This window comes from Plasmodium sp. gorilla clade G2 (assembly GCF_900097015.1).
Source record: "Plasmodium sp. gorilla clade G2 genome assembly, chromosome: 5".
Classification (NCBI taxonomy): Eukaryota; Apicomplexa; class Aconoidasida; order Haemosporida; family Plasmodiidae; genus Plasmodium; species Plasmodium adleri (nom. inval.).
Genome location: NC_041697.1, coordinates 522,501 through 547,500, shown reverse-complemented (window position 1 = coordinate 547,500; position 25,000 = coordinate 522,501). Strand labels below are relative to the sequence as shown.

The window sequence follows — 25,000 nt, the reverse complement described above, 5'->3', positions numbered from 1 at the left end:
TTTTTGTTTAGAAACAATATTTATAGAATCATCTAAAATTTCATAATTATTATCTTCATCACTATATGTAGAATTTAAAAAAAAATCTAAATTATCATTAAATTGTAAAAAATTTGAAAAAAAAGAATTATCTCTATTACGTTCTATCTTTACATTTTTAGAATCATCAATATAATTAATGGTATCATTAGAATCATTACATACATCTAAACTTGCTAATTTAGCATTCGAACTTTTTTTATATTGAAAAAAATATAAATCATTTTCTATATCATAATTTATTGTAAGATCATTGTCTAAATAATAAATAGAATTAGATATATCTTTATTATATATATTTTTATTCTTTTTATTATCATATCTGTCTTCATTAAGGTGTTCATATGATAAATTATCCAGATGATCATTATAACTCATATGATTATTATTATGATCACTAGTATGATTGTCATCATTATCATATATATTATTATTATCACCATATATATTATTATTATCACCATATATATTATTATTATCACCATATATATTTTTTGTATCACCATATATATTTTTTTGATCTATCAATTTAGATATACCACTATTTTTACATTTAATCATTTCTTTTCCAATTTGATAAACCCCAATAGGATTACTCACCGATTTTGTTTTTTTCCTTTTACACATATGCAAAAAATCATAGACATTATTATCAGATATAAAAATATTATTTTTTATAAATTCTTTAATATTTATATATCCATAATTTGTTCTATAATAAAATAGAAAATGTCTTAATTTTTTTGTTTTATTTTGTATCCTGTCAGTTTTATTTTTAGCAATTTTAGTGAGATATAATAATTGATTACGAAATCTGTTTTGAATTTTTAATATATCAAGAATAATTTTATTTTTTTTAATATTAGATGTCATTAATTTATTAATAAATAATTTATGTATATGTAAATATAATTTACCTTTTACTTTATCTTTAGCTTCACTTAATAAAAACCAATGAAAATATATAGATAGTTTTTTGGATTTAATACATTTTTTTATTAATGTATTAATAAATAAATTATCTATATGTTGATAATTAAATGTTCTTAAACTCTGAACTAATTGAAATAAATATAATTTCACTTCTTCTTTTTTACTATTTTTTATTATATCTATAATATATTTTTTAATTATATAATGATGTAAATGAGAATTAAATAATTCTATACAATTGTCTAAATTTGGTTTATCCCATTTATTTAATAAAATAATAGCTTCTTCTTTTTCTTCTTTATTATTCCAATTAATACATTTTAAAAATTTTCCTAATGTTTCTTTTCTATTTAATAAATGAAATCTAAATCTCCATATACAATTCTTTTCATATTCATTCATTTTTATAAGTGGAATAGTAAGAATACTATTTAATGTTTTGATTTCATTTATAGTTGGAGATAACATTGAGATATATTCAATTTTATCTTTTGATAAAAAATCAAAAGGATAATCATCATATCTATTCTTATTTGTTATATTTATATTTTTACTAATACGATTTGTATATCTACTTATATGTTCAAAGATATCGTTCAATTTTTTTTCACTTTTCAAATTTTTTTTCGTTTTTTCAGATTCTTCCTTCATAGCAAACATATTCCTTCTTATAATCTTATTATATTTTAAAGTATCACTCTCATGATATGATTTGTATTTTTTTACAGATCCATTTTTGATTTTCTTATTTAAATATAAATATTTTCTATAATCTCTTTTGTCACATTTATTTTTACATATTTTGAAATATGTATTTTTACATATTTTTACATATTTATTTTTTTTACAAATTTTTATATATTTATTTTTTTTACATATTTTTATATATTTATTTTTTTTATATATTTTTATTATATATTTATTTTTATCCCTTTTACTATTCCATTTATAATCCATTTGCATATATTTTCGTTCCTCCATTTTTATTATTTTTTTATTCCATATATACACCTTTTTATGTTCTCCTTTATATATTTCTTCATCATGTGTATTTAATGACTTGCTTAATTTACAATTATCATAAAAATTTGATATAAAATTATCATCTGCATTTGCTCCAAAATTTTTATTAATCATATTAAAGTTCTGATGATAATCCTCATCTTTTATATTATTTCTCTGTGTTGTGTTAATCATTTTTTTATCTTTTAAATGATTAAATAAAAAAGAAGGAAGATTATTTAATTTGGATTCTTTTTTGTTATTTTTTATAATATGTTCCTTATAAAATAAATTTTTTTTTTTTTTTTTTTTGTATTCATTGAAACATTTAATGGATTCCTCTAGATTACCTACATAATCGAAGGAATTAAAAAACCAATCATAATTATTATTACAAATATTGTTATGATTGACATTTGTATTGGCATTTGTATTGACATTTGTATTGACATTTGTATTGGCATTTGTATTGGCATTTAAATTGACATTTATATTGGCATTTTTATTGACATTTGTATTGGCATTTGTATTGACATTTCCATTTTCATCATTGCTAATTATATCAAATAAATTATCATGTAAGGTAGACATATCATTTTTATGTTCATTATAATATATTAATTCTTTATTAAAATGAAGGAAATTCAAAATCATGTATCCTTCCATTTTTTTTTTTTTTAAAAAATTATAAAGTTTATATTTTTCTATGATATTTTTACATACATTATAATTTTTATAAGAATAATATTTACTACATTTGAATTTATTTTTATCAAAATATTTGTAAATTTTATTATTTCTAATATTGTCTTTAATATTTATGTTATTTATTCTTTTCTTAATAAATTCCACATTTGTATTATTATTCCTTATATGGGGTATATAACATTCTTCCCCCTTATTAGAGTTACCCCCACTAAAAATATTATCATCATAATAATTATTATTATTTTTATTATTATTATTATTATAATTATTTTTTTTATTATTATTTTTATTGTTAACATTTAACACTTGTTGTATATATTTATTAAATTTTCTACGTTTCTTCAATAAAAAATAATTTATAGAGGATATATATTTTTCAATATATTTACATTTATATAATTCTTCATAAAAGTTTTGATCTTCCAGATTATTATAATTCAGATGTGTATCTTCTATTTGATGCTCCTCTTTTTTGTTTCCAAATATCTTGATATATGTATTCTCACTGGATATTCCACACTTATAATCTTTATTATTATAATATGTATCAATTGCATCATTACAATAATTAACCTTACTACAATTATAACAATTATAACAATTATTATTATTATTATTGTAATAATTTATATAAGTTTCCATTTTATTTTTATATTTCTTATAATAGTGCCATTTCATTTTGATCATTTCCAACTTTTTTTTTTTCATATTTAATTTGTTGTCATTTTTATCTCTTTGTTTGTGCTGCTTAAAATTAAATAATTCTATAAGATCGTGATATGCACAATTTTTTTTTAAATATTTGTAAATTTTTTTATTGATATTATATGGATTGATATCATATGAAAAAGGTATTTTATTTTTCAAGGCTTCAAAAATAATTTGTTTAATTTTTTTTTTTTTACTCACATGATAAAGTTTGCATATTTGAATTCCTTGATTTAAAATACCATCTTTTGAAAATAATTTACAATAAGAATAATATGTTATTTTATTGACACCTACATTTTTAATTATAAAAAATACAAACGCTCCAGAATTTAATTGACAATATTTTATAGGATACTTGTATGTTTTATTTATAATGCATAAATTAGGGTTCATTTTTTTTTTTTTTTTTTTTGTTAATATGGTTTTATATAGGTTATTAAGTTTTTTCTTTTTCCTACTCTGTTCATTCATATGATTATTACATTTGTCATTCATATGACTATCACATTTGTCATTCATTTGATTATTACATTTGTCACTCATATTATTAACACATTTGTCATTCATATGATTATCACATTTGTCACTCATATTATTATCACATTTGTCATTCATATTATTATCACATTTGTCATTCATATTATTATCACATTTGTCATTCATATGACTATCACATTTGTCATTCATATCATGCTTATGGTTTTTACTTCTCCCTTCAGATTCACATACATATTGAAGGGGATATCCAAAAAATTCATTATTTAATATCAAATAAGACGATATTCTAAAAAAATTATTTTTGTTTATATAATAACTAATATAAGAATCATCATTAATATCATCATATTCATATTCATTGGATCTTCCATTTTGATTTGTATGCTGAGTATTATATACATTTTTCTTTTGGTTTTTATTTTTTTCTAATTTTTTATTGAATCGTTCATTACATTCTACATTTGAATTATATTTATTATATTCTTGTAAGAAATGGATGCGGATTTTTTTTTTTTTTTTTTTCCTTTTTTTTTTTTTTCTGACATACATGAATTTTTTTTTTTTCTTGAAAAATAATATAGTCTCATTTTTTTGTAAGATATTATTTTTAAAGGAATAATTATCATTATGATTTTTATAAGAAACAAAAAAACCTAACTTTAAATTAAAAAAGTAGTTTAAGTCTTTTGTGCTGCAGAACTTGTCATATCTTATTTTCATTTTTTTTCATTACAAAAGAAGCAAAAAAATAAAATAAAATACAAAAAATATATATATTATATTATATATATGTATATACATACATTTTTATTTATTCACATATTTATTAATTTTATATATATTTTTACTTTTTACATTTTTCATTTTTTTTTTTTTTTTTTGTATCATCTTTGTTGGTATTATATACTCTCCTATATAATTATGCTCTTCCATGATGATAATTATATGATTATATAAAACATAAATATTTAATAAAAAAAAAATATATATATATATATATAAATAATTTTATATATAAATGAATAAATAAAAAGAAAAAAAAAAATAACATATATATAAATAAATCGTACATATAAATTATGTAATATATATATATTTATATATATGTTCGATGAAAAATATTTGTCACATATATTTTTATCATCATCATTATTATTATTTATATAATTTATGTTTTTTTTTTTTTTTTTTTTTTTTTTTTTTTTATTAAATATTTATATTATATCATACAAACTCTTAACACATATATTCAACATTAAAGTCAATTTTTTTTTTTGAAAAATATAAATAATAAAAAAATAAATAAAAATAAATAAAAATAAATAAAAATACACATATATAAATATATATATATATATAATATATATATTTTATATATTATTCATTATAATATAAATATGTATTTTTTTTGAAGGGGCATATTAAAATAATATCATTTATAAAAAAAAGCATTTAATGCAACACAAATGTATAGTATAAAATATACAAAAAAAAAAATAATAATAAATATAAATATATATATATATATATATATATATATATAATATGTGTATCTGTTTATCCCTTTTAGTACTTCCATTCATATCATTTAATAATGTTCTTTCCTTCTTTATTTATTTATTTTTTTATTTTTAAAATTTAATAAGCCTATAATGATTGTCATAAAAATCCCACATGCGGCTATATGAATAGATGGAGAGTTCCTTAAATTTTGAAATATTAAATTATAATCCCTCGTCTGACTAAAAATATATATATATATATGTTTTATATTTACATGTATATATTATCACATGAACATTATCGATATAAACATATATAAATATGATACACATTTATATATATTTCCTTCTTACAATTTTTCGTTGGAGGTATAATATTTCTGTCCTTCTTTTAAAAAATAAAAATTCTTGTCACATGATTGCTTGAATGGATTATACTGATACTGCTTTGAACAGATAATATCATGATTCCATTTTCTTAATTCTTTATTTAACTTATTTTTGGACCATTCCCTTTTTTTATTATTTATTTCACAGTTTATATATTCCGATTCAACAATTTTAACATCTGGATTTATATTACTATTATCTTTTAATAAATCGTAACTTTCTTTTTTTTTCTCTTCACACTGATTTAAAAATGACAAAAATATCATTTTAAAAAAAAAAAAAAAAAAAAAAAAAAAAACACAACAGAAATATGAAGGAATAAAATATATATATATATATTTATTTATTTATATAATATGTTTATATTTTTTTTGCATCATATATTTCTCTATATATACAAATTCTTATGCTTCCTCATAAAATTATTATAACTTAATTTGCTTCTTACCATATAATATTAAAAAGAATAAGTATATATCTAATTTTGATCTTTCAATATATATAACAAGTACATATGAATGACAAAAAAAAAAAAAAAAAAAAAAAAATATATATAAATTAACATCATATATATATTATATATATATGTGTGTATTTTTTTTTTTTTTTTTTTTTTTTTTTCCAACCTTATGATAAATAATATAATTACCCCCTTAAAAAAAAAAAAAAAAAAAAAAAAAAAAAAAAAAATATATATATATATATATTTATATATTCATGATGGGCATATAAAATATAAATATCAAAAATATAGTTTTCCTTTTTTTTTTTTTTTTTTTTTTTTGTATCATTGTTAAAAAAAGGATATTCACAATATATTATATTACTCATAATATATATATATTTATTTATTTATATATTTATATTTATTTATTTCCTTGTAATCGTCCTATTAATTTATTGTGATATTATTACAATTTTGTTTTATTTAATGAATGGTGTGGAGGAGAAGGAACAGTTTTATTTCTCCTGTCCCGATCAGGAATTTTCATTTTTATTTTACTAAAAATTTGGTAGAGAAATCAAAAGATAAAAAAAATCTATTTGACTTTATAGGGAACAGAAAATTTAATAATTATATATTTAATAATAGAGAAAATGAAAAAAGTAAAAAGAATATTTGTAATTATTATTTGAATGAAAGAACTTTTTGTAGATATTCAGAAGAAAATATAATTAACAAAAAAAAGAAAAAAGAGAAACTCTATTTTATGAATAAAGATGAAAGAATTGGACAAATAAATATTTTCTCTTTACCATCATGGTTAAGACTGAAATATGATATCTTAGAAATATATATGAAAAAAAAAAATATTTATAATATTATGATGAGAAAATATTTGAATAATATAGATATATATTATAATTATTTAAAAAATAGATATTTAAAAATATATAACATACATAATAATAATAATAATAATAATAAATATGTATTTATAAAAATTAAGGAAAATATATTTTCCCAGCTTACAAAGACTTTTATAAATGTAAGTATTTATAAAACTTTTTTACTAAATAATAATATTTTAAGAAGAAAATTAAAATGGACAGATATGAAACAATATTTAAACAATATTCGATTTAATTATAATAAAATGAATATTTTTTTATTTCAAAAAATATCTTCTTTATATTCTAAAAACAAAAAAACAAATATATATATAAATCCAAATATAATATATTATAAAAATATGTTTTTATTTTATTATAAAACATCACCAGTAACATATACTTTAATTTTATTACATATACTTGTATATTTATTGTGGAATATTGCACAGCCTTCAAGAAATGCATATAATTATAATTATATAAATAACTTCAACAATAATAATAATTATAGAAATAATAAAAATATATATACAAATCAATTATTATTAAGTACAGATACAATGTATAAATATTTTTCTTGTAGTTTAAAAAATTTAAGAGAAAAAAAATTTTATACACTAGTTACAAATCTAATAAGTCATAATACTATAGAATCATTTTTATTAAATACAATATCTTTATATTATATAGGAACAGCTTTAGAAAGAATTATTCAATCTAAAAACTTTTTTATAACTTATTTAATAAGTGGGATTCTTTCATCATATATACAAATATTATATCATAAAAATAATTATAATAATATTTATGTTTTTGGAGCTAGTGGTAGTGTAAGTTCAATACTAACAACATATACTTTTATGTACCCTTCTCAAAATATTTACTTATATGGAATATTAGCCCTACCACTGGTATAAAAAAAAAAATATATATATATACATATATATATATATTTATTTTGATTATGTGTATATAATAATATGTATCATTTTAACTATAAAACATGTACATCCAACAGGATATAAAACAAGATATTTTTTTTTTATTTTTTATTTTTTTTTTTTTTTTTTTTTTTGTAGGCATTATTTTCAAGTTTATATTTCCTTAACGAAATATATTGTGTGCTTTCGAACAGACAAGATAACACTGGTTTGTTTTTATAATGTGTATAAAAATGTTTAATATATATATATATATATATATATATATATATATTTATATATTTATATATATATATATTTATATATTTATTTATTTATTTATTTATTTATTTATTTTTTTGTAGGACATATTGCTCACTTGACAGGCATGGGATTGGGTTTCATTTACTATTATTTCTTTATTAAAAAGGGAAGACTACTACGATAAGTTTATATGTAAATATTATAATTTTTTTTATATAATTTACATAATTATAATTATATATTTTTATTTATTATATTATTTTTTTTTTATTTTTTTTGTTGTTATAAGATGTAAAAAAAAATAATGACATATATTATATATATGTGAAAATTAAAATTTTAATGTTACATGTGTATGTAATAATTTAATAATATTACGCACAAAATATTATTATTTTTATTTTATTATAAAATCTCCTTCTTTCTAATCTTTTTAATTATAAATGGCGTACATATGAATGAATACAAATATATATATATTATATATATATATATATATATATAACATATTGATATAACTTAACAGTATAATATATATATTATATATATATATATATGTATATTTTAAAACTTGATGGTTTTCATTTTTAATAAAATATATAGATATATATTACAAATTACAGTTATTGTATTTTTTTTATTTGATATCCTTGTTTCTTTTTTTTTTTTTTTTTTTTTTCTGTTCAATTATAAAAAAAACTGAATTTAAATAAAACAAATAAATAATATATAATTATATATATTTTTTGTAGAGGCATAAAATTAATTTATATTAAAATATATAAAAAAATATAATACATATATAATATAATATGTAATATTATAAATAGCACATTGAATGAATTTATTTATACGTATTTAAAATATTACATATATATATATATATATATATATATATATATATATATATATATATATATAATATATATTATATATTAATAAATGGATAATATTATAAATGTAACATTTACTGTTATTATTTTTTAAGGTATTATTTTTTTACATGTAAAAATAACATTATTTTTATAATATATAAAATGTACTATTAAAATAATAAAAAAAAAAAAAAAAAAAAAAAAAAAATACCTATTTATCATCAATATTTTTATAATATTATACTTATTTTGAATATATCCAATTTAAATATTATATATATATATATATATATTACATTTCCTTAATTATTTTAAAAATAAAATGATTTCATAAAACTTCAATTAAATTTTATTACTCTTCATAAAAAGAAATATAATATTTATTATATTTCCTTCTTTTCTCATATATAAATATATATATATATATATATATAAATACATACATATATACATACATATAGTATATATTTTATTTTATATTTTTTAAAATGAGCTTGAAAAGGTTTTTTAATTTTCTAGACGATGATAATAAAACAAAAAAGAAAATTAACACTAATAAGAATGAAGTCGATGACGATAAAATAATTAACGATGAAACAAAATATAAGGAGGAAGATGAACAAGAAAAAGGAGAACACGAGAAAGAAGCAGAATTGCAAAAGGAGGAAAAAAAAGGTGGAAAAAGAAGAGGTCGAAAAAAACAAACAGATGACAAAAAAAATGATCATAATGATGAAAGTGAAAATCATAAAATTGATCAAGAATCTCAACCAGCATTAAACCAAATAGAAGAAGAAAAAAAAGATAACGATAATAAAAAAAAAAGAGGAAGAAAAAGTAAAAAGGATATTGATATAAATAAAGGTGATATAAATAAGAATGATATAAATAAAGGTGATACCAATAAAGATGATATAAATAAAGGTGATACCAATAATGATGATGTAAAAAATAATATTTCAAATAATAAAGAAAAAACAGATGATGATAACAATTTAAATAATAATATAAAGGATAAAGAAAATAATAATGAAGATAACAATTTAAATAATAATATAAAGGATAAAGAAAATAATAGTGATGATAAAAATTTAAATAATAATATAAAGGATAAAGAAAATAATAGTGAGGATAACAATTTAAATAATAATATAAAAGATAAAGAAAATAATAATGAGGATAAAAATTGTAAAAAAATCCATTCTCCTAATCAAATATTATCAAATACACCTCCTCCACCTATTGGAAACCCTCCAACAGGTATACAAAATATTTCACATAATTTGCCACCTGTGCCCCCAAATTTACCACCTCCTCCTATACCTCCTACACCTCCTTCTCCTCCTGCTCCTCCAGGACAACTACATCAATCAAATTATCCTTCTCAATATTATAATATGTATAATAATATGAGTGTTGAAAATTATATGGGGTATCCATACTACTATAGTCAATATTATAACGTGGCTCCTCATCAGAGCACTTCCATAAGCATCGATCCAAATAAAGATAAACAACTTAATAATAATAATAATAGTAATAGTAATAATAATAATAATATCAATAATGTGGTTGATGGTGGTAGGGTAAAAAACGATTTGTTGTCGACAACAAATAATTACGATAAAGATATAAATACAGATGAAAATAATAAGAATATGTCAATATATGGAAATAACATTTCAAATTATTATATGAATAATCCTATAAATAATTACTATAATATGTATAATTATAATTATATGACTGGAATGAATAATGTAAATACTATAAATCCAATGACATATAATTATTATTATGATGGTATAGGTATGTATGACAATAACAAAATGGTAGATGAAAATGTTTTTAATTATTGTTCTATATTAGATAAAAGTATAGAATTAATGAAAAAAAGTGATAAGGTTAAAGAGATATTAAAAACACCAGCACGTTTACAAATAACACAAGAAGAATTAAATAAAATAGAATATACAGAAGGTAATGAACAATATAATATATGGTTTGGAAAATATGTAACTGATAGATATGATAAAAGTGTCAAGGGTAGTAGTACTCCAAGATTTGTAGCAAAATATAAATGTAATCCAACAAAAGATTCAGGATATACCAAGGCAGATAAATCATATACAAGTAAACAATATTTTTGTATATATTTTGCAAGAGGATGTTGTGCATATGGTCATAACTGTTTATATAAACATAGAATACCAAATGAAAATGATGAACTTGAATTTGAAGCTTCTGTAGATATTTTTGGTAGAGAAAAATTTAATACATTTAAAGATGATATGACAGGAGTAGGATCATTTAATAATGATTGTAGAACATTATTTATAGGAAGTATATTTATTAATAATATAAATCAAGTACCTATTATTGAAAAAATTTTATATGAAGAATTTTTACCATTCGGAAATATAGAATATGTAAGATATATACCTAATAAAAATATAGCCTTTATTCAATTTACTAATAGAGTAAATGCTGAATTTGCTAAAATAGCTATGTCAGATCAACCTATAGAAAATTATTCAACAGCTTTAACTATAAAATGGGCATTTGAATTTAAAAACCAAACACATAATGTAATACAATATTATAATAATCCATATATATATGGAAATACAAATCAAGTTATATCTTCAACATGGGAAAATTATATCATGCAACAACAATATGGTAATCATCCAATGTATACAAATATGAATCATATGTATAATAATACAAATATATATCCCATAGATAATAATAATATTAATAGTAATAGCAATAGTGCTCTTGCAAATGCCTCTTTATCTGAACACCAAAAGAAGATCAACGACAGATCAGCAAATTTGAATAACAGCTTAAATAAAATCGATCAAATGTTCGACATACAAAATTAAGGAACAAATAAAAATATACATATATATATGTATATATGGATATATGTATATATGTATATATGGATATATATATTTGTACACATATATATATATATATATATATATATATTTTTTTTTTTTTATATTTCAATTAAACATACATTTTTGTGTATCAGCCATTTATGCTAATTAAAATTATCTACCTTTTACTTTTTGATCATTATTAAATTCATTTTTTTCATTTGAAAAAATTAAAATGTATATACCTTATACCTTACCCACATTATATATAAATATATATATATATATATGTGTGTGTGTGTATGTATATATTTATTATTTTTTTTTTTTTTTTTTTTTTCCCAAAACATAACATATTTTAAACCCCATCCCGTAATAAAGGAATTTTATAAAACATAAAAAATATGAAACATGATTGAACATGATAATTGATTTTTTTTTTTTTTTTTTTTTTTTTTTTTTTTTATTGTCAAGGTGTCAACAAAGGACAACACATTATATCAAAATAATATTTACAAAATGGTTATACATAATTATGTCTGGTTTTTATGGTGTGCCATGGTATTACATGCCACACATATTAATTTTAATACGGATAAACACAAAAAAAAAAAAAAAATAAATAAAATAAAATAATAAATATAAATATAAAGATATATATATATATATATATATATACACATATTTATATATGTCTACCTCTACCATACTATTCTTGGTATAGACCCCTTCTTTTTTACCCCATTCATAACCTATCCATATTCCGTTTGAATTTAATCGAACTGCTCATATATGTTAAGCGAATTAAAGACCTGACTTTCTGACTTGTTCAGGTCATTTTTTTGTTTTGCATTTTGCACATAAATATCTTTTAATCTTGGAAGAAGATTTAATATTTCAATTTTTTCTTTTGATATATTTTCTTTAGTATGTTCATTTATCATATGTTGTGATAAATTCGAATGATCATTGTATTTGTTTAAATAATTATAATTTTTATTTGAAAAATCTCTTAATTTTTTTTCGCTTTCCTGACTGTCATCTGATGAAGAGGAGGATGATGACGAAGATGATGAGTAGGATGATGAATGTATATTTTGTTCATCATTGTTTAATAAATTATTTGATTGTAATTTCATATGGTCATAGGAATTATTATCCTTTTCATTTATAAATCCAGTTATTTTTTCTTTTCTATTTATTGATAAAGGTATAATAGGCATATGATCATGTATATAATTTTTTTTTAACATCATGATTTCTTTATATTTTTCGACATTAATATTTTCTCTCAAGGATAAAATATTAACACATTCGCTATTTGATAAATTACCATCTTGAATATTTTTGTTATTAAATTCATTTGTAAATAAATTATTAGTACTATTAAGATTATTTATTACATCATATGTATTATTATTTTTTTTAGTACATAAATGTTTATAATATAAATAAGAATTTTGAACAACATTAATATAATTTTCTTTTTCTTTTATTACCATCATTGAACATGTGGATTTTCTTAAATTACTTTCTTCATTCTTATTATAAAATCCATCATCTTCTCCTACATGTTCTTGATTATCATCACAAATATAATTATTATTATTAATTTCATTGTCATTATGTAGATTATTTTTATTATTGTCATCTTCATCATATATATGATAATAAATAATATCTTGATATAGTTTGGAATAATCTTTCAATATATATATTTCATTATATATATTATAAAAAGCTAATTTTAGGCAATATTTTATATCTATATAATTTACAACATGACTACCTCTAAGAGATGAAAATTTTTTACAATGATATCCTATCGTTTTTATTATTTTCATAAATACATCAAATAATATATCAAACACTAAACAGTTGGCTTTCTTTATATTTCGACTTAGGAGTATGGAACATATAATCTTTTCAATCCTTTCATGTAAATAATCTTCTTTCGTATTAATAAAAGGGTTCCTATAATATTTCTCAATATCATTACATTTTTCTTCATTCATAATCACATCTTTCATTGTAATAAAAAAAATATATATATATGTATATTTATATATTCATACTTATTTATAAAAAACTTTCTTTCTATTTATATTTTCAAACATCACAAAGAGGTCAAACAAAAGAAAACATAAAAATTTAATTACATATCAAATTTTAGATATTATAAAATATATATATATATATATAAAGGAAAAAATATATTTTTTATCGTATGCTTCTCATTATATTTACAAAATTAATATATTATTTGAAATATATGAAAAAATATTTTTAACATATAAAAATAATATATATTTATATATATATGTATATTTTTTTTTTTTAGTACCCTCTCCTTAATACAATATAAATATATTTAAAGAGTCCCCCATCCGAAAAAAAAAAAAAAAAAAAAAAAAAAAAAAAAAATTTACATATATATATATATATATATATATATATATATATATATAATATATTTATTATTTATGTTTAATGTTTTAACCTTGTGAAAACAAAACAAAAATATATATATAATATATATATATATTTGTGATGTTAAAAATCCGACTTTATAGCCTTAATAATATATAAAACATATGGATGAAAAGAATAATCCAGATGATGAAAAAAAAAGTGAAATTATAAAAAAAGCAAATAATGATATAGATAAAAATAATGAAGAAATAAATGAAGAGAACAATAAAAGCTCAAATATATGCATCATAAGTTCATATAATAATGAAACACATATTATGAAGAATGAAGAAAATGATAAATATGGAAATATAATAAAATATAATATAAAGGACATACCATTGAGACAAAATAATTATTATATTGATAAAAATATAAAACCTAACAACATATGTAATGATATAATAATTAATAATGTTGATGTATCTGAATATATACCTAAAAATGACACATCGAATGTTAATATGAATCATTTATCTTTCTCAATAAATACAAAAAAAAATGATAATATAAATAATAATGATAGTTGTTATAATTATAAAACAAGTGATAAATACAGGTCGTCACTAGATAGGAATAATAAAAATTATTGTAAACAAAATTGTAATATTTTAAATATTTCTAAAGAGAATATAAATGAAAAATATGATGTAAATAAGAACGATTATATATCCCTTGTCAAACATGAGGAGGAGGAAAAGATAAAAAATAATGTGAATACACAAAATGATTATGAATTTTTATACAATATGGATAATATAAAATTAACAGGAACATCTGTTATATTAACAAATGAAAATTCAAAATATATTTATAAGTTAATTCCTTTTTTTAAAAATGGAGAAGCACATTTTTATACAAAAGTGTCTGAAGCATACAATGATATATATAAAAAGGGAAAAAAAAAAAAAACACCTTTACAGGATATTGAAATGGATAATAATAAAAATAAAAATATTCATAATATTGATGATAATAATAATATATATTATAATTGCAATTATTATAATTTGTGTGAATATGCAGATATGCTTTTTACAATGGATTATATATATAACCTTTTTCTTGAAACACAAAAAAAATGTATAGAAGATAATAGTGGCAAAAATATATTTTTCTCTTTATTTAATAAGAGAAATAATATATCCATTGTACATAATAAAATAAACAATCCATCGAATGTTGGATTAGATGTATGTAATACATATGAAGAGTTTAATAAATTATCATTTGAAGAAAAGTATTATCATACAATTTTGTGTGAACCTATAAAAAAATTATATACATCAGAAAAAAAAAACATAAATATTTATAATATATTAAATGAAAATAATTATAATTTAAAAACATGTGATTGTAAAAAAAAATGTGATGAATTATCATCATGTAATGATAAAACAGTGGCTGTAGTTAAGTGTTGTCAAAATAAAATTTATGAAAAATTCATATTATCTCTTCTAGTTAAATATAAATTAATTCCTCAATATTTTGATTTGGTTCAGGTAGCTAAATGTATACAAAATGAAAAAAATAAAATAAATGTAAAAGAAGATATAAATATTAAAATGTATACAAATGTACAACCAATTAATCAAATTAAACAAAAATTAAATAATACAAATAATGAAGATAATATAAATAATATAAATAATATAAATAATACATATAATACAAATCATCAACATAATGATGTATTTATTAAACTTGAAAAAAATAGTACAACCAAAAATAATCCTTATGAAGATATTCATTCAATGAACAAAATTGATTATAATAAAAATAAATGCATATCAAATAATGATCAGGAAATATGGAAAGTGTACAATGAAAAATGTAAAAATAATCATGATATTAATATTCATTCATCTCTTAAGTTAGAGAAATTATGCCATAATATTAAATCTTCTAATCAACAAATAATAGATTTAAAACTTGGTTATAATACAGTAATTGATAATGATCTAACATTTAATAAAGATTTATTAAATGATAGTCATTCTGTAGATTGGAATTTAAAAGAATATTATGTAGATAAATGGTCGCAAATGAAAAAAGATATAAGAAAGAAATTTACAACGACCAATATTAGTGATCAACATATTATAGATTTGTGTTCAAAAGATTTAAATTTACCAACATGTTTTGATAAATATAATAATAAGGATATTTATGCCTTATTAAAATCCTGGAGACAAAGTGTTACATCTTTTAAATCAACACAAAGAAATTTAGGATTTAGAATATGTACATTAATACAACATATAAATTATTCAGACCTATTAAATGATGATCAAGTAAAAATACAGTATTCACAATTTGCCCAAAATAATTGTTTATTCGAAAAAAATAATATATTAAATACTCAAACAAATACATTGAAAAAATATTCAGAATTAAACAAAATAGAAATAAAAGATTGTTATGATCATGTAACGAAAAAATTAAAAATTAATAGACACCTTGGTTTTTCTTTACGTGAAGATCAAGTTATATATTTCTTATCAATTTTTTTAAAAAAAATTGTACATTTAATTTTACCACAATTATTAAATTTAAAAATATGGTTAGAACAACAATCTTTATATTCTTTTTGTTCAACATCATTATTAATAATATATGATAAAAATAAACCATCCTTCTGTGATATTAAATGGATTGATTTTACATATTCTTTAGAAAACAAGTCCAATTTGAAGCTATACCCTTTAAATAATACAAAACTTAATATGGACATTATTTATGGATTAAATAATTTAATTAAATTGTGTAGAACTATATTTTTTAGTAATATTATACCCCAAACTGTTAAAAATAATGGCAAAAGTAAAAGGGAAGAATGAAACTTAATTATATAAATATTTTTATCATTATTTGGTATATAAATATATATATATATATTGATATATTTTTATATTTATATATTTATTTAGTTTAAATTATCGATTTGTGTGTGTGCATTTTTATATTTATTATACATGTACAAGTCAGGTTTCTTTTTTTTTTTTTTTTTTTTTTTTTTTTTGGTAACAGAATGGCTAGTTGTTCATGCATATAATTACATATATATTTTTTATATCTTAATATTACTATTTTTATTTTTTTATGTTATTATATAAATAAAAGGCTTTAGAAAAATACTTTTTATTTTGTATGTGGATTCTTATATTAAACTATGTTTAATCATTAACATTATACTTTTTCTTATTTTTTTTAATCAACTGGAAGGACTTATAAATCAAAACATGAAATATAAAAAAGAAAAGCACTTCATTGTATGGTGCTTGTATTTTCTTCTTCTTTTTAATTTTTTGAACGAATTTTAAAAAGAATGTGATGAATTCATATGGTGTGACATAGATATTATAAAAATCTAAAATGTTCATATAATTTTTATGTGAAAATACATATTTTCTAAAACAATAAATTGGGCTTTTCATATATTGATTTTTTGGAAGATATAAAAGATTGGCATTTAAATTTTTATTGGTTTTTAATTTATTATATGTATCTTTATTGTGTATATCATTTGGGTTGATTTGTTTATTAACATTTGAATTATTTATATTAGTAACAGTATTTTTTTCCTTTTTCTTTTTTTTTTTTTTTATTGATGACATATCATCATGTGTAGAAGGAATAATTTGTTTCTTCACATTTTGGGATTCATTTTGAAGAGTAGAATGTTGCTCATTTATTTGATGACTAAATAATTCTTTCTCTTTTTCATTTAATATATTTATTAATTTATTAAGTACCATTTTGTTATTATAACATATATATTTTTTGTTTGTACATTTATAATATTGATTTGTATATTTTTTTTTTTCTTTTTTTAATATCATATAATAGTGTAATATATTATTTTTTATCACAAATTTTTGTATTTTCCTGATTTTCATGAGTTTCTTTTTTGTTTTCAATCTTTTTAAATAAATTTCTATAAGAGGTTCCTTTATTAAATGTATCCTTTGAGGGATCAAAATTTTAGAAAACATGGATAGAACTTCAAAAAAGGATAAACAAAATTGACCCGATATTTTTTGTATTATCTTTACAACTTTGTGATTAAAATAATTTGTGTTTGTAGAATGTTTTTTCTTAATAGTATATATATTATGGTCATTTTTTTCATAAGTATTTATAGGAGATCGATTAATTTCTTCACACTTGTAATCATTTATATGGCATGTATTATCTATATGCTCATTATATATTTTTCCTTTATTATTTAATATAATTTGTTCTTTTTCTATTTCGATATTATTATTATCTTCAACATTTAATACTAATGATGATGATAATATTTTTGTATTTTTATTATTTTCATGAGTATCCCTTTGAAATATTATATCATAAGAAGGGTTATTATATATATGATTATATTTTATCTTTGTTGTATATTTTTTTTTTTTTAAAGAAGACAAATTAACACAATTCATTTTATACTTGTTATAATATTTTGTGATTATATTAAGGTGAAATAAAAATTTTAAAATATTTTTTAATTTTATGGATAGATTTAATTTCATTGAAAAGATTGAGATATTTTTTTTTTCGTTTTTTTTAAAAATCAAAAAAAAAAAAATGTAGTAATAGACAAAATTTTCCAGTATATTTCTTAATTCTTGATCATATAAATTTTCATTTTTCAAATAAAATTTTATTCTTTTTAAACAGAATTTACAATTTTTTTTTCCATTTTTTTTTGCATTATTTTTTGTATTATTTTTTTTGTTTTTTGGACAGAATTTATATAATATGTTATTATGATAATATATAGGAAAGAAATGATTCCAGATATGAATATTATTAATATTATTATTTTTCAAATGTTTATATTTCTTAACATTTGTAGTATTTTTTTTATTTTTTTTATTTATTTTATTATTTTTGTTAATATTTATTATATATGTTATTCCATCGATTTCTTTTTCTTTATAATGATAACTTGTTTTATTATTATAATACTTTTTTTTATTTATAATATATCTAAAGGTAGAAAAATGAAAATTCCTTTTGTTTTTAATTTGTTGTATTATATCTTTTTTATCATTTTTTTTATCATTTTGTTTATCATTTTGTTTATCTTTTTTCCAAGTTGAATGCTCTTTTAAGAATTGAATCAAGTGATATAAATTTTTATGTTCACATTTATTATGATCTCCTATTCTTATATCTATATGAACAAGTGTAAGAATGAATGAATTAAAAGTTATTATTCTTTTTTCATCATGTATAAAATATTTTCTTAAAAATATATAATCTGTAATTTTTTTCATATGTGACATAAAATGTATATTATTATGATGACATTGTTTATAATTCATATGAACAAATAAATATTTATATAAATTATAATCTTTGAATCTTTTCTTATCATCTTCATATTTACATAATATATCTATTAAAGGATAATATAAAGGAATAGTTGTAATGAGCATACTAGACAAAACATAATATAAAAAAAAATATATATTTTCTTTTTGTATATTATTATTTTTTACAATAAAGAAAAGTATATTTTTTAATAAAATATAATTAGCTTGTTTATAAAAGGAATGTTTCCAGTGATATTTATAAAAGTCTGTGCAATCTTTTAATAAACATAAATCCATATTAAAAATAAAATATTGATAAGGAGAAGAAAAGTAGTATGGTGAATACATACTTTGTATTTCATTATTAGATGATAATAAATGTGTTTTTATATTTTTACAACTATGACATATTATATTTGTATTTGAAGTATTATTATCAATAGAAACATTATTAGGAGTATTCATAGTTGTTATATTGTCTTTATGTATTAACGTTTCACTTTCACGTCCTACATATTCATTTATATCTTCATTTATATTTTCTTTTGTGTGACCATTTTTATTTGTTGAAATATTTTTCAAATAATCAAAGGGTGTGAACAATTTTTTAATAAAATCCCTTTCATTATATAAAAAAGGAGAAATATGTTCCGTAGGTTGCTCACTTTTTTCAAGAAAATAATTTTTTTCCCTCTGATCAATGTAAGATAAATTATCTATGACTAGATTATCTAGATTATATCGAAAGAAGTTCATATCAAATATATAAGAATTAAAAAACATACTCCATAAATTTTGTAGTGTAAAAGAATTATGATACATATTATTATATATAGTAGTATTTGATTTGATATATTTTTTTTTTTTGTCTTTATAAAAGTTATATATATCAATAAGAAAAGTGAAATTATCATATATAATTTTGTATAGATTTTGCAACTTTTTATTTTTTAAATTATAATATTTTTTAAAAAAAGAAAGATTAATTACATTACATAATGTATTATTATATAAATTATTTATTTGATAAATTTTATTTATTGAGAATTCATATATTAATTTATTTTGTTTATAAAAACATATATTAATAATATTATTGATATTAATTAAATATCCATATCCATCTTTTTTATTATTTTTCCACATGCCTATATATTTCTTACCATTATAATAATTAAAAATACCATATCCAAAACGTTTTCCTTTTATCCAGTAGCCTTCATAACTATTATAAGAATCAGTATGATAAATAATATTATTTCTATATATATCTTTATAATTATATGTATTTATATTTATATATTCTTCCATCGATTTAATGTTATTTTTTTTTTTATTTATATTTATATTTTTTTTTATATTTTTTTTTTTTTTTTTTTTTCTTTTCTTAAACCAGAAAAATTTCCCATATCCTTCCTGTTTATCATTTTTCCATTGTCCTATATAAATACTATGTATAAAGAAAAAAGATTTTTTCTTATTATATAAATTGTTGTCATTTTTATAACTATAAATATTATTATTGATGTTTTTTGTTTTATTATTTTGATTGTCCATTATCTTTTTATGATTAAAATTGTTATAATTTATTTTGTGATTTATTTGATATTTTTTTTTTATTATCCATGTCATTTTTCCATATCCCCATTTTTTATTTTTTTTCCAAAAACCAATATAATATGAACTATCCTTAAAAAATTGAATACCATAAAAATATCTTTGATTATATTTAAAATATCCTTTATATAAATAAATATATTTATTTTTTTTTTTTTTTTTATTATTATTATATAGTTTTATTTGACCATATCCATGTCTTTTATTATTTTTCCAGGACCCTTTATATATAATCTTTGAACTCTTTTTATTCCTAAAAATATATTTTCCTACTTTATTTTTTTTACCCTTATATATATATCCTTTATATAATAAAACCCCTTTTGATTTTATTTTCCCATATCCTGTTAATTCTCTTTTTCTAAATAAACCAAAATATTCACTATTATGATTATTTCTTATACATATATTATTAGCACAAAAATATGGACAAGCATATTTATCGAATTTGGCTAGTCCGTAAAATGTGTTATTATTAAGTTTTATATTATATAAATCTAAACATTCTTCTGATGTTAAATGTATGGAATGATTTTTATTTTCTTTTTCATCTTTTAAAAAAAAAGATATCCAATATTGAAGTATATCATTATATAGAAGTACACTTAAGGTTGTATTATTTCTACAATTGTTTTTATGCATTAGATTTATGAAAAAAGAAAAAAAAAAAAAAATTTTTAGTATATAAGAAAATACAAAATGTTTAGTGGTCTTTAAAAATAATATTACATCATATATTATAAATATAAAATCTTCTTTATTTTAAACAAATAGATATTTTCTTTTTAAAGATGATAAGACGAATAATGGTTAGGTCTCAATTTTTTTTTTTTTTTTTACATGATATATATAAAAAATAAACCTATGTTTGTATCATGGAACATATATAGTGAAATATTTTTCCATACTATTTAAACAATATGAAGAATAAGAAAGGTATTTTGAGGAATCATAACATATATATAATATATATATATATAATATTCATTTTATGAATAAAAGACGAGACATGGACGTAAATAATTATATATAAATGCATATTCATATGTATTATCTAAATATTATAAAACAAAATATGTAAGTCTATTATTTTTATTTTGGTCTTTATATATATATATATATATATATAGTATAGGAGAAATAAAAATCACATATTTTATACATACATAGATCAGGGTTGAATTATAATTTTTTTTTTTTTTTTTTTTTTTTTTTTTTTTTTTTTCCTTTATAATATTTTGTTAGGTTTATCTTATATATGATATATAATATTGCAAAGAAAAAAAAAAACATATGTATGAATTAATAGGCACAATAAAAAGGAACTTAAAAAAAAAAAAAAATAAAATAACATATAATTTATATTAAATGTATAATATATAATATATATTATATATATATATATATATATATATAATTTTATAAATATTATTTTTATTGGTTGTTTGAAATTATATGTATATAATTTATACTTGCGACGTATATATAATATTACTATTGTTTATATATATATATATATAATATTATATGTATTATATATTTTTATTTATTTGATGAACCCATAGGTTTACCTACCTACCTATTTATTGATATATATTCTTTAAAATATTATTATTATTATGTTTTTTTTATAAATAAAATAATTAAACGATTATTTACGATCATACTGTAATAATATATATTATATGTATATATATTTTTTTCATTTTTTTGTTTCTTACTCTCAACCAGTTTATTAAAAATTCTATACAAGTATAGAGTTATTAATAGTATAATTTTATAATTATCCCAAAAAAGGAATACATTAATTTTGTAAATGTGATTGTTAATTTTTTTTTTTTTTTTTTTTTTTTTTTTGTTAATATGAATATTAATAATAATATATATAAAAAGTTCTTTTTATATTATGGTATATTTAAAAATATTGTTGTATAAAATAATTAAAAAAAAATATTATGTACAAGATAAAAATATAATATATATATATAATATATTTATTTATATGTTTATTATTAGAGACTGAAATCATGAGATATAAAAAATGTATTTTAATAAATGATATATAATAAGATTGTTTTATAATTTTATTATTATTTTTTTTTTTTTTTTCTTTTTTCTCTTCCATTAAAAAAGTATATATACATATATATATATATATATATATATATATATATAATATTTAAAAAAAAAAGTCCCCATCGATTTTTTTTTTTTTTTTACTTTTTAATGTACTGACGTAAGAAGAGAAAAAACAAATGGACAGTTTAAAAAAAATAGTAGTAAGTTTATGAATATATATGTGTTATAAAATATTAGTTGGGCAAATAATTTATTATATAACATAGAGAATTTATATATGGAAATATTGGATTCTATCACATATAAATATATATATATATATTATTATGTGTATGTTAATTATTTCATTTATTTCATTTTATATTCATTCATTTATTTTTTTTTTTGATAGGCATATAAAGCAGTAGACGAATATGTGCAATCTAATATGACGGTAGGACTGGGAACAGGTTCTACAGTTTTCTATGTACTTGAGCGTATTGATAGTTTATTAAAAAATGGAAAATTAAAAGACGTTGTATGTATACCCACAAGTATCGACACAGAATTGAAGGTAATAACTAATTATATATAAATATATATATATGTATATATTTATATTTATGTGTATCCATTTAATTTTTTCTTATAGGCGAGAAAACTGGGTATACCCTTGACCACATTAGAAAGATATTCAAAAATTGATATAACAATAGACGGAACAGATGAAATAGATTTAAATTTAAATTTAATAAAAGGAAGGGGAGGAGCCTTAGTTCGTGAGAAGCTTGTTGCATCTAGTTCTGCCCTTTTCATAATAGTAAGAGATAAATCGAAAACATATATATATATGTATATATATATATGTATATGTATATATATATATATATATATATATATATATATATATATGTGTGTATATATTTTTTTTTTTGTGCACTTACCAGATTGGCGATGAGTCCAAATTATGTATCAATGGATTGGGATTGACAGGAGCTGTGCCTATAGAAATTCTTACATTTGGATATGAAAAAATCATAGAGAATTTGCTAAAAATATATACACTCAAAGGATGTACATATAAAATGAGAAAGAGAAACGGAGAGATATTTATTACAGACAATAAAAATTATATTGTAGACTTTTTTTTTACTGAGCCTATACAAGATTTATTAGAAACATGTACAAGAATTAAAATGGTAACAAGGAAAGATGATTATATATTTTTTATTTTGAATGAATATATGGATTAAAGTATATGTTATTATATAATAATACTGATTAATATAAACATATATTCTAAATGGATTCATATATTTTCATATATATATATATATATATATATATATATATATATATATATATATACATATATACATATATATATATTTTTTTTTTTTTTTTTTTTTTTTTTTTTTTTTTTTTCAGACTACTGGAGTTGTTGATCATGGTATTTTTGTTAATATGACA

The 25,000-nt window shown here is 18.1% G+C and overlaps 8 protein-coding genes across 8 annotated transcripts in view; 4 read left to right on the top strand and 4 right to left on the bottom strand.

Moving 5' to 3' along the window:
• PADL01_0514300 (phosphatidylinositol 3-kinase) overlaps positions 1-4,611 on the bottom strand; it is a gene marked incomplete at both ends in the record, with an annotated part of 6,225 nt that extends 1,614 nt beyond the window's left edge. Inside the window, one exon of the mRNA XM_028685505.1 lies at positions 1-4,611. This exon is cut by the window's left edge and continues 1,614 nt beyond it. Within this exon, the coding sequence (XP_028536997.1) occupies positions 1-4,611 (4,611 nt within the window).
• An 889-nt stretch (positions 4,612-5,500) lies between these two features.
• Positions 5,501-6,049, bottom strand: PADL01_0514200 (conserved Plasmodium protein, unknown function; the record flags this gene model as incomplete). Its single annotated transcript, XM_028685504.1, has 2 exons — positions 5,501-5,594; positions 5,748-6,049. The coding sequence occupies 2 exons, from the start codon at positions 6,047-6,049 to the stop codon at positions 5,501-5,503; spliced, it is 396 nt and encodes a 131-aa protein (XP_028536996.1).
• A 669-nt stretch (positions 6,050-6,718) lies between these two features.
• PADL01_0514100 (rhomboid protease ROM9) lies at positions 6,719-8,486 on the top strand (the record flags this gene model as incomplete). The annotated part of the gene is made up of 3 exons (XM_028685503.1): positions 6,719-8,029; positions 8,198-8,267; positions 8,404-8,486. 3 exons carry the CDS (start codon positions 6,719-6,721, stop codon positions 8,484-8,486), a joined length of 1,464 nt encoding a protein of 487 aa, XP_028536995.1.
• A 1,179-nt stretch (positions 8,487-9,665) lies between these two features.
• Positions 9,666-12,065, top strand: PADL01_0514000 (RNA-binding protein, putative; the record flags this gene model as incomplete). Its single annotated transcript, XM_028685501.1, has 1 exon — positions 9,666-12,065. The coding sequence occupies one exon, from the start codon at positions 9,666-9,668 to the stop codon at positions 12,063-12,065; it is 2,400 nt and encodes a 799-aa protein (XP_028536994.1).
• Positions 12,066-12,838: 773 nt separating this feature from the next.
• PADL01_0513900 (conserved Plasmodium protein, unknown function) lies at positions 12,839-14,095 on the bottom strand (the record flags this gene model as incomplete). The annotated part of the gene is made up of 1 exon (XM_028685500.1): positions 12,839-14,095. The coding sequence occupies one exon, from the start codon at positions 14,093-14,095 to the stop codon at positions 12,839-12,841; it is 1,257 nt and encodes a 418-aa protein (XP_028536993.1).
• Positions 14,096-14,659: 564 nt separating this feature from the next.
• Positions 14,660-17,377, top strand: PADL01_0513800 (kinase, putative; the record flags this gene model as incomplete). The annotated part of the gene is made up of 1 exon (XM_028685499.1): positions 14,660-17,377. One exon carries the CDS (start codon positions 14,660-14,662, stop codon positions 17,375-17,377), a length of 2,718 nt encoding a protein of 905 aa, XP_028536992.1.
• Positions 17,378-17,713: 336 nt separating this feature from the next.
• PADL01_0513700 (conserved Plasmodium protein, unknown function) lies at positions 17,714-22,114 on the bottom strand (the record flags this gene model as incomplete). The annotated part of the gene is made up of 1 exon (XM_028685498.1): positions 17,714-22,114. The coding sequence occupies one exon, from the start codon at positions 22,112-22,114 to the stop codon at positions 17,714-17,716; it is 4,401 nt and encodes a 1,466-aa protein (XP_028536991.1).
• Positions 22,115-23,727: 1,613 nt separating this feature from the next.
• Positions 23,728-25,000, top strand: part of PADL01_0513600 (ribose 5-phosphate epimerase, putative) — a gene marked incomplete at both ends in the record, with an annotated part of 1,336 nt that continues 63 nt past the window's right edge. Inside the window, 5 exons of the mRNA XM_028685497.1 lie at positions 23,728-23,751; positions 23,943-24,104; positions 24,183-24,350; positions 24,478-24,729; positions 24,959-25,000. The exon at positions 24,959-25,000 is cut by the window's right edge and continues 63 nt beyond it. Coding sequence (XP_028536990.1) covers positions 23,728-23,751; positions 23,943-24,104; positions 24,183-24,350; positions 24,478-24,729; positions 24,959-25,000 — 648 coding nt within the window. The remainder of the gene's footprint in view (positions 23,752-23,942; positions 24,105-24,182; positions 24,351-24,477; positions 24,730-24,958) is intronic.